We start from the raw sequence: 11,901 nt of genomic DNA on the forward strand, positions 1-11,901 counted from the left end.
GTAGTCACTTAACAAATTATATCGAATACCAATAATTATTTTAATTTGATTATGTATAACAAGGTCTGCGGTTAAAATAAAATATCGAAGTTATTTAAATTTATTTGAATGATTAGTACCATCTTTTGTGATTATTTCCAAAGAACGTGCTTTTTTTATATATTCTGATTTTTTAAATCATATGATAATAAGATACAGATTTCCATATTATTCGTTATCTCGATGCACTAGTTTAATGGTTGTTTCTGTTTTAGATGCGGACTTGCCCGGAGGACGCCAATTTGGCTCAAAGTTGGGTAACCGAAGAATTAGCGGATGGCTCATTTTCAGGCTCAGAAGGCTATAATGATATGGTCCAAATCAAGTTCAATAAACCCGTCTTACTGAAGGTAAATTTAAATGCTACTTCTTTTGATTTGACTTGTACTACATCTATTCAATTTTTTTATTCCATTACAAGTTAGCCCTTGAGTGCAATTTCGCCTTAAGATGGTAGCGGACTAACATTTTAGGGTGTATGGCAGTTATAAAATTCAAATATTCAGACAGGCACTTTTGAAGCGTTCATGCATTAACTGTTATTTTTTAATTTATTCTGAATGATAATTGATTTAGGAAAATGATTGAACAATTATTCTCGTTTCGCGTACAGATCATTTAACGTTTTTCGTTTTAATGAATTTCAGTCGTAGGCTGAAACTCACTGAAAATTAATCTTAATTATTAATAGGATGACGTCCGGTACGCGTTACGTGTGTGCTGTGATGGCGCTAAAACCGCAAGTGGTGACTGCGGATTACCGGCCGTTACCGGACCAGATGGCACCACTTTCAATTTTTCCTCTTGTCCCTTGAGCTTCAACGGCACAACTTTGGCGCGAGGACAATTGCCGTGTCTTATTTACTACAGGTATAGTTATTGCACGCTTATACATTGTGTTTCCCTACTTCATTGAAATATTACAAGCCAGCTGTGATTTCGATTGCGTCTTGACCTTGCAATAAAATAATAGTAGCTTTTGCCCGCTTTTCAGTCCGCGTATGTATGTTTTTTGCGTTTCCTCATCGTTTGTCCATGTTCCAGTGAAAAATATCTCTATAAAAAATGTTGCTAAGACTGGTTTCGCGGCGAAACCTGCACGGAAATAGTTTATTATTATTTAATAATAGTTACTTTAATTTTAAACTCCCAAGGAACGTTACCTTAAATTTTTTCCAAGGGATAAACCAAATAATTTGTTACTTAAGTAATTTTATTTAATAAACGCTATATTTAGTGCTATTTTCTAGTGCTACGCATGCTTGCTTATCATCAACAAATATCTGAAATGATTTATCCATTGCTCATATTTCAACAGAACGAAATGGGTGGAGAGGTCCCTAGAGCCAGTGGGAGTGGCCACTACTACGGCGAACGCTCATATACATGATAACGAAATCGTTGAGACCGATATCGTGACAGTTCGCGAGGCTGCAGTAGCTGTGGGAACCTTAGTAGCTGAAAGAGCTGCAATACTTCTGGCGGCTTTGAGAAACCTCAATAATGATGATTTGCGACGTATAGCGCCATCGTTGGCTGCCACTCCACTGCTCAACTCCCTCCTGCCCTTTGCAATAGCCAACCTTGAAGGCCTTGATGATTCTAAGGTAAGGATACATAACTTCTACTGCTTGCACTTATCCCACGTTACGTCGGGTCGACACAACGCCTTCTTTAAACTTAAAGATAAACTTTTTGTCTTAGTTTTGGCATATGTTTTAAGACTGCCTGCCCGTCAGAGTTTAACCCAAGCGCCAAGGAGGCAGTAATAATACACACATAAAATAAGAATATATGATTGCAATATATGAGTAGTTGATTGAGATGTAGAGATACACAATTGTCATAATTTATCTTTGTTTTAGAGTGTAGTGTATCTGCTCGAAATGATCCATAGATTACTCCCCCACGTGGCAGCTATGAATCTTATTATTCCTAGCAGTGAGGAAATCACCAATACCACGACGAGTCACTATTACACCTGGTCGGAGAGCGAACACCCATACAAACAGTCCACCGTCCTCAATAAAAGGTGACATTCTGCAAATCTGTTTTTTGGTAAAGTATTGCTAATTTGGTTTCATAAGTATAATTTTTAAATTATATTATATTATACAATTTAGTATTTGTATCGTTTTGCTTTTCGCGGACACAGTCAACAAATATTATTTCTTCATTAGGGTGCTGTTCCCTCCACAAGTAGCCTGGATTGTACTAGAAATGGATCCACGCAGCATCACAGCGCAGCCTGAAGACACCTTAACGATCTATGCGGTGGCGGGTGCGCCGAAACACCGCTGCCATTGCTCTAACGATACCCGCATGGCAGATCCGCCCTTCCGTAAGGTATATAAGGTAGAGATCGTTCATTTGCTCATTCATTAAATTTACTAGGATGATGTTTACATAGAACCGCGGATCATGCCGCACTAAAGGCTATGCGCCACTTATTTTATCACAAAACAATATCCACCGAGCATTTTTTTGATTTAACTCTCAGAGAGTTAAATCAAAAAAATGCTCGTGAGAATATGAAAAAAAACCCAATTAAACAAAATAAAGAGTTGTTACTCAAATTGACGTCAACAAACAGAGTCCGCAAGGGTCAATACTCGTTCTACATAGACCTGGACACTTAGACCGAACATATTACCTGTTGTAAGCGGAAAGAAACGTAGCCCAATATTACGTTATGGTTTTATGTTTATAGGAAAACTAAACATAGGCGCTACGATATTAGTAACATTATCGAAAATAGCGACACACTAGTTGTGTAATAAACTAACCAATGCCCGCCGTCTTTAGTAAAATTTTATCAGGCGTCTACGCTGTGGTCATTTAGGGACAACATTATTAATATACTTACGATGTGCTGAATGACAATGAAGTAATTTTGCCAATTGATAAAAGAGCGCAGGACTGATGTGAAAAAGAATTGGAAGACCACATCCGAGTCTCTGGGAGTATATTTTCTGTGTATTCATCATCTAAGTTTGTATCATGCTGCTAAATAAAATACACCACGCATGCATTTTCAATGTAGATCTCTAACCGTGTGACGCACTTCTAGTGAATACAACTTTACATGGCTCTGACGTCATCCCGTCCATAGATAGTAAAGTATAGTAGAAATGTAAAATAGGCTTGCATAGCGTGGTTCAATATATTCTGCTAAGCGATATTATTTTTAAAGTGAAAAGTTATTCTGCCTGTTTTTGATTGCACTTTTGGCTTGATATTATGATGAGAAAGAATAATATGTTTTCCGATATTAGTTTATTACATACAGCTGTTGCTCGCGACTTCGTCCGCGTTTGTTTTTATTTTTAAAGCATCCCGTAGGAACAGTTTATTTGCGAGACGTGTGGCATTCAATTTAGGTGTAGTTCTTCTGATAATTTTAATAAAATACGTAAAAGGACTGTTTTGTTGTTTTTTGTCTCTCGTTAACTTCTAAATTAAGCGTGCGTTTGGAATGAATTAAAACGTATCTTACTACTATTTAAATACCTTTGATGATCAAATCATTTATTTGAATAAGAATTTATTCTGCTATTCTAATGTAACCCACTATTTTTCTAGCGGCGACTTATAAAATTTTAGAACACAAAAGCTGCTTATTTGACTTAACTATGATAGTTAGATGTATTTTTGTAGGTATTAATAAATAATAATCAGTACTTTAAAATTATGTTCTATATGGTTAATATTTTACCAACAGTTTTTAGTCGACACACGCCAAGTAATGAATTTTATAGTCAAAACTTTGCTACTTTTGGTTACATTTTCTTAAGGATCTCTATTTTTTTGAAAATAAATTATAGTCTATGTTACTTCGTCATAGTTTAGTTATCTTTTAGCGAAGAAATGGTCATCAAGATGAATGGTCAGAAATAAAATCGGTCCAGTACTTTCGGAGCCTATTCGCTACAAACAAAAATGATTCCTTCCTCTTTACAATTTTAGTATAGATTGATTGATAACCTTGTGTTGGTTGAGAACCAGACTACTGACACATCTTAAACACCCTCAGCCAAAAACATTATTAGGTCTAAAAGAGAGCAAACGTTGATCGGCATTCGTTGGAAGAAACGAGCTCGTTTCTGCATGACTGTAATTTCATTGAAATAAATTGAACTTTTTACTCAAAGTTTAATTTCGAGCAGCATTTAATAAAATTAAAATGTCTCTATACGACTTTACCGTTTAGGTAGTAATGTTTTTTTTTATTTGGCTGTAGAGTTAAAAATTAAATATAATGAAAACGATATAATGGATTTTAATGTCACTCTGTGTTAAAAATTAAGCCTCGCTCGAGAAATACTAATAAAGAATGCCACTCGTTGTAGTTTAATGCGACACCATTTAATAATAAAAATGAATTTTTTTGCTTCGTATCTATCAACTAGTCGCTAAATATACTGCATATAATATATAATATACTTAATCTACTGCACTTCTTCTTAAGTAAACATAATATATATTATTATTTATTGCGATTGATTTTCTGTTGAAGAGCTCTGAGTGCCTAATACATAAGCCAAATTCGAAATGGAATGTTAACCAACAAAACGTTGCTTAACAACGAATAAGAAAAAAAAAAATTGATCATAACTTTTAAGAATAGTTCATCATATTAGACTGCTAGAAATATTTATATCATATTATCTATATTTTTAACAATTAAAATTTCAGCTTATTTATGTTATTAAAAACAGTTTTAAGTCGATTTTAGTCGCAGATTTCTGGGCTCGATCTTTTCCTTTGCCAAGAAACTTTCACTTCAGGTAATCATGATTACACATCTTAATCAAGTTCGTTAAACAATTTGACAACTGATAAAAAACCAACGTTTTAAATTCTAATATGTTAAAATGTTACCAACCTGCTAAATTCTAAGATGTATACTATAATGTAGGGTTGTTAGACATGTAGTTTTTGTAAAATATAATTTTAATGTTATAATTTTTATGTTAAAGGAAGGTTTGAACATATCCCTTTTTAAACCAGTTAAAAATGAGAAATTGTGGTGTTTCAAAGTTACAGCTAATTAAAATCTTGCAGAGATTAATCAAACTAAACTCTGAATCCGGCGAGGCCGAAGAACTAGAGGAGTCAATTTCGGATGCCCCCTGCATGCATTACAACTGCACATATGTCAGCGTTACACCCAGGCTGTCGAATAAGTGAGTTAAATTATTTTTGTAACCTTCGTCCAGCCTAGCTCTAGAGTAGGACGTCGCGGATCATCGTATCGTACTCGTATCACACAAATACCAATATCGTTTACTTACAAGAAATGGTCACAAATTACATCTGCATATCGTCTGCGAAAGGTACAGAAGTCATTTGTGGGATTAGTTTACGCTTTTATAATATGATTCCTAAGGGTATTTTGGATCTACCAATGCAAAAGTTTAAAGATTATGTTAAAACACATTTATTGCAGCGAGGTTACTATACAATTGATGAATTTCTTAATGCTTGGAAGCTTCCGGCTCCGTTTTCATCTTTCACAAGGTAGAAAAATGAGGATTGGTTCGAATCGAATCGAAATCGAATTCGAATTCCAACATCGACAAATTTTATTTGTCGATGTTGGAAAAGAGCAACTGCTGAGTTTCTTGCCGGCTTCTTCTCGGTAGAATCTGCCTTCCGAACCGGAGGTAGAGTTACTACAAACAGACAGACTTGACGTTTCAAAAGTGCTTATATTAGGCCTACTTGAAATAAATCAATTTAGAATTTTTAGAATTTTTGAATTTTTCACTTTTTGGGATATATCGGTTTTTGCTATTGTAAGAAATCGTAAGCCCGGCTTTACGTCTGTCGGTACGTCTGTTTTTCAGCGTGCTGTCATCGTTTCAGCGTCTAATGATTATAATAGATGGACAGTTAAATGTATAAGAAATACAAGAAAGGTGGGTTATTGGTGTTTTTTTCTCGATAGTAATAAAGTCAATAATCTATATATAATCTAAATATATCTATATATTTTATAATGCACGGTGGTATGAGCTTTTCGTGTGCGAGTACAACTTCCATTTTCGATGATTCAGTGCATCGCCCATCGCACTGTCTGCTCTACAGCTAGGACAGATGAACAGTAAAGTCGGTCCCTGAGAGTTTTTATGTAAATATTAATACGCTTTTATTTCTTTTAGCCCTTCGGACTGGCCGCAAAAAGCGCTGATAATACCAGGGAATGAAGTTATTTTCTCACTGGACACCGCATCGGACTATTTACATGAATATGATAAGCCTAACAAGTAAGTATTATTTACATGATTAAAGATACGCAGATACTTTCTTAGATTGTTTTATTTTATAGTAAACATTGCCGGACAAAGCGGCCCACATGACAGTAAGCGGAAACCTATCGACTATAAATAAAGCAACATTTCGTAGGGTATGCAGGGGACATGTCCTGCAATTGTGTCTATCAATCTGAGGCGTAGGTGTTGTAGCCTCACGTGCCTGTTATTACACCGGCAACCACGTCCTTCACACCGGAGCACAGTGATGTTGCTTTGCGGCATTAATAGGCATGGCGGTAGTGTTTCCCGTACTTCCGTAGACGAGTTATGTGTGTTGTTCTATTAACTTAAATGGATATTTGACTTTGTAGCGATGAGGGCCGCTTCGGGTACCGTTGTCTGTGCATTGGATACGAAGAAGCGTCGCTCGCAAGCGCCAGAGCTGGATGTGGAACTGGCCTCACTACACTGGAAATGGAGCTTGTACACCTTGGAGCCGGGTGCGCGACTCGCCTCCTTGCTCCCGACCTTGATATACCGCCCGTTACTCATGGTAAGTTATGTCTTCACTTAGGTAATATATTAGTTTAACAACCAAAGATAAACTGAGAAAATAAGGAACACATCCAATTTTGTCGACGACCTTGGCGAGCGCTTTGGTCTTATAAGAGGAAGGTTTTGGGTCACCGACAAGGGTAACTTGTATAATTCCTTAATTTTCTCTGGTCTAGCCAGTCTAGTTCTCACGTACCGCCAATAAATTTAAAATATGAACCTGTATGAACGTAGAAACTGGTTAGGTGTATAGGTTTAAATAACTAACATACACCTCGCAGGTAAGCCCGCTACCATTTCAGACTGCATCATCAGGTACTACCAGGTTAGATGCAGTTAAGGGCTAACTCGTATATGTATAGTACATATACATGTTGTTGTTGCACTCATAGTAGTTTTTATGTTTTACTTGGCAGCGAATTAAAAGTGGTACCGTCAATATATGTACATTTATAGACCAGGTACCAAAATTTATCAAAAACTGTTCATAAACAAAGAAGTTAAAACCGCACAAACCAATAATTGTTTTAAATCTGCTAAAAATAGATTTTGTTAAGGTGGTCAATTATAATCTGATCGATAAATTAGTGCTCCGCTGCGTCAAGTGTAGAATTTTTGCTTTTCAGTTATAATAAGCCCAATACAATAATAATTATTTAAATAGGTTCATAAACAAAGACGTTATACCTGAACAAATAAATGATTGTTGTAAGTCGGTTAAAAATAGATGTTGTTACGTCGTAAGTCATAATCTTAACGGCATATTCGTGCTCCACTCTGTTAAGTGGTAACGAGTTATGATTGTTTTGCTTATATCTTTATCACTAACCTGAATGACCTGTGTAAAATGAAGTAGTGTTACTCGAATGACATTAAGATAACTTGTACAGTCTATGGATACAGTGCCTTGCAGTCTATGCATTCAGTGCCACGTATAGTCTTTGCATACCTACGTTGTGGCATTGATTTCGTAATCACGTATATACAGAATTTTGAAAGACAACTGATATAAAAACAATTCTTTATAAAACAATTGACAAATTGATTTGAATTTAATTAGGATTTAGCAGTATGCCGTGCATTATTTGCATTGTATGAATCCTGAATTATAGAATAATCTTGTATACCTATAGGTTAATGTCAAGGCCTTGGTACGTTATACGCTCATAATTCTTTAATGGAGTTGACGTCTATTACTTCCTGAATTGTTACGCCGTTAAAAGCAGTTGTTTATTTTAATTGACATCTTCGATGATAAGGCAAAATGAAACATCTATGCTAATAAACAAAGTTGATGTGTGATTGCGAAATAAATTCCTCCTATTTAGCTACACGGACCTGATATTTTAGTATCAGGACAATCTGGGAATCATATTTGCTTTAAAACAACTTACTTAAAGTATGGTTCCATGGAATATTGAATTTTGGGTCTGAAATATATTATATTTCTCGTTTGTCTAATAAAGTGTCTTAATGTCATTTTTGAATCTTCTAACGTAACCGACCTTGAGTAAATATGCGTAAAGGCTTGTGCATTTGGTCGTACAGTTGTTTCTTGGTGCAGCACGCATCGCAATGCATTTTTCAATATTATAAGGCGACGCAAATTAATTGTGTGCCGCTCGAAGTAAATGCATTAGTAACACAAACATAACATTTAATAACATAGTAGCAATAATAATATAAAGCACGGCGACCACATATAGCTCGTGACCAGAATGTAGTCCTGCAGGTGTTACAGTAATCCATTGTTTACCAGTTTAGTAACACACTTGGCTGGAATTTAAACTTATAAAGGACGCTTTCGATACTTTATATCCGTTTCCGGGCTCCTTTATACGAACAAAAGTACATTTAAATTATTGTCAAGTACACTTATGTCAGTTAGTTATATTATGCTAAAAATTAATTATCTTATATTATTAAACAAGCAATTCTTGTATATATATAATTGGAATCTCGGAATCGGCTCCAACGATTTTCATGAAATTTAGTATACAGGGGGCGATAAATCGATCTAGCTAGGATTCATTTTTAGAAAATGACATTTTATTTGCGTTTTCCGGTAATAACCGATTTGGTGCAACGAAGATGGGTTACACGGCTAGTGTATATAAAACACAATGTATTCCTGAGATCAATACTCTTAAATATATAACAGCACAAGTTTCTCGTAAAAAGTTGTCGTTAGCTATGTTTACAGATAATGTCAAATGGGGTCACGGATTACTATGGTACCAGATTATGGTCAAACGTAACATTAAAATAAGAAGGCGTCCTAGAACGACCTTTACAACTGGCTAATATTATGAATTAATATAACTATGCAATAGATTTTTTTTCTTGAATTATGTGGTTCTATAATTCTTCATCATCGCAAGTTATTCTATTATTTTTTAGCATCGCGAATTCTGTGTTACATTTTTATTATAGTGTGTTTTAGCCAATAGCGGAAGAGTTTTAGTCAATCACAAGAATTACAATTATCGCATTGCTTGCCTTCGAAGTTTATTGATAAGGATCTTGCTGAGCTATGTTTTTTCAAGCTTTGTTATTCTTCCTAATACTCTATTTTCATCTCAGTTTCTCATAAGCTACTTTTCAGTAGTTTCACTTCTGTCGTGTGTGAAATAATTGCAAGGGACTTTATTTTTTTAATAGCGACGATGTTGGAGTTACATTCGCAAGCGTTGGCTACAAATGGCAGCGGAACCGGAGCGGCATATGCCGATGGCACCGGGGAAGAAACATGCGCGGATGAGACTGAGGCGCTGCTACTGTCTCGAGGTCTCGAGCTCGCATCACCGCCCGCTATACACAGCGTGCTTGATGGACACCCGCTGCTGCGGTGAGTTTTTCTATTTAATACTTTAATAGGAATGTTCGGCGGCGAAAAACTGTCTTGTGCACTCACTATATCAGCATTCGATTTCTACCGCCGATCCAACGTCATCATGGACTCCTGTACTCAACATAATGCACACTCCAGTATTCATTCCGCATTTACTGCATCTCATTTGCTATTTGGCGGATAGGTGAGGAAGCTGGAAACGAATTTAACAGGTCATCTAGTTTAAGGAAATTATGTGTGTGTAGAGCACTTGTATTAAGCGTTTCGATACCTACTATATATAATGCTTATAGCACCTAAACGTTTTATACAACAATAGTTTTTATAAAATAAAATTTTCTTCTATCACATTTTTTTTATTAATGTAAACAATTTCAACTCGCCAACCTGCATTGTAGCAGCGTGATGTCTTTATTCTCTAAATCTATCTAACGCATCAGCGAGGAGGTTTTTGCCTACTAATTGGCTAATGAGAAGGATGATGATGAACCATTAGGAAAAAGAAACAACAGATGTAGGAAACTGGCCTTATAGGACTGTGTCCAGTGCCAGCCCGGAATTTGCGGTGTCAACGCCCTCCCTTGAGAGCACGTTAAGTAGTCTAAACTTGAGATAATAAAGCCCACCAACCCGCGTGGAGCAGCGTGCTCTATATTCTCTCACAGGCTTGCGTCCAGCAGTGGGACGTCAATAGGTTAAAGGTGATATAATGGAGACAACCGACAAGATGTCTGCATGATATTTCCTCTAGCATACAAAGTGCAAGTAAAAAGTAGCATACAATATATATTGATTATACACAATGCTTATTGTCGCGGAAAAATCTGACTTATCAGTAGGTATAACATGCGAAATGCAAGCATCCAAACAAAACTGATTCTTTAACACGGTTATTGCAAAACCAAAATTATTAGTATTCTGTGGGTGGACTACCCACAGAATACTAATAATTTTGGTTTATATAATATTTAACTAATTTATTTCAATAAACTCGCGAGTTAAGTGGCTTTGCGATAGTATAAGCCTTTAGCCTGAAGCCCCTCAGTAATTCAACTGCCGTAAACTGTGAAGTGATGGTCAAATTAAGAAACAGCGAGGGGCACATGGCATCGTTTGGTTGGCAATTAACGTGTTAACGCATCACTGATCTTCCAAATTTACATGCATTTCATCGCAGTAGTATGGAAATGTTGACTCCATAATACACAATTGCAAAGTAAAGTTTGCAATTGTGTCGTAATATGACCCTGTAAAGTAATACCTGCTTCTTCCACCCAACGATTATACCTGGAGATTATGCGAGCAATATCGTAGGAGATGCAGAAGCAGTTGCAGCAGTATAAAAATCAGGTAAAATACGAATCTTGATGATGGTGAACAAGTCTTAATTTTTAGGGGTAGGTACATCTATGAATATATAGGCTCATTCTATACTAATTTTATAAATGCGAAAGTTCACGTTTGTTTGTTTGTAACCTATGTGCAGCTCACGCCACCTAAATCATATACATAAATCTTTATTTTCATTTTTAAAACTGAATTAAAAGCGAACTTCACTTCAGGGAATGGCTAAAAAAAAAGTGATATATCCTGCGATAACTTCCATGTTAGATGAATGAATTGTATGTATGTTATGTTTGAAATGATGATATCCAAGTTGTTAGGACTTCGGTTAAACTTTCAGGGGGCCGAGTTTTAATCCCCGTGTTTTAACAGAGTTTTAAGAAATATATATATATCACTTGCTTTAACGGCGAAAGAAAATGTCGCGAGGAAACCTAAATGCCTCAGAGTTCCCTAAATTGTTCTCAAAGGCGTGTGGAGTCCACCAATCCGCACTATGCCAGGGCTGTGGACTACGTCTACACCCTAAACCCTTCTCAGTGTGGGAGGAGAGCTGTGTTCTGTGTTGTGTGTTGATGCGTATGATGATGATGTTATGTTTTGACAGATCTATGCTTATAGAAGATACTAAGGATCCTTGAATCGTGGTGCGTCACTGCGACAGATTTGGATCATTATCCCAGTGATAATGATCCAAATGCTTACTATCATCCCTTGAAGCAGTATTACCACAACGTGACAGTTTCATATAATTTCGTGACGTCTCTAAAATAAGAATTATAGTCCTGAAACGAGATCGTGACAGTGGTAGTAAGTTCTTAAATAATATTTAAGTAATTTCGCCTTTAAGCGTTG

General features: G+C 36.1%; 1 protein-coding gene across 1 annotated transcript in view; it reads left to right on the forward strand.

Moving 5' to 3' along the window:
- The window catches only part of LOC120636431 (E3 ubiquitin-protein ligase highwire), a 149,254-nt gene that overhangs the window by 33,233 nt on the left and 104,120 nt on the right, over positions 1 to 11,901 (forward strand). The window contains exons 27-35 of the mRNA XM_039907906.1: positions 255 to 389; positions 731 to 909; positions 1,358 to 1,646; positions 1,905 to 2,071; positions 2,220 to 2,385; positions 5,104 to 5,225; positions 6,204 to 6,308; positions 6,668 to 6,849; positions 9,513 to 9,699. Of these exons, the coding sequence (XP_039763840.1) occupies positions 255 to 389; positions 731 to 909; positions 1,358 to 1,646; positions 1,905 to 2,071; positions 2,220 to 2,385; positions 5,104 to 5,225; positions 6,204 to 6,308; positions 6,668 to 6,849; positions 9,513 to 9,699 (1,532 nt within the window). The remainder of the gene's footprint in view (positions 1 to 254; positions 390 to 730; positions 910 to 1,357; positions 1,647 to 1,904; positions 2,072 to 2,219; positions 2,386 to 5,103; positions 5,226 to 6,203; positions 6,309 to 6,667; positions 6,850 to 9,512; positions 9,700 to 11,901) is intronic.

This window comes from Pararge aegeria, chromosome Z, assembly GCF_905163445.1.
Source record: "Pararge aegeria chromosome Z, ilParAegt1.1, whole genome shotgun sequence".
Taxonomy (NCBI): Eukaryota; Metazoa; Arthropoda; class Insecta; order Lepidoptera; family Nymphalidae; genus Pararge; species Pararge aegeria.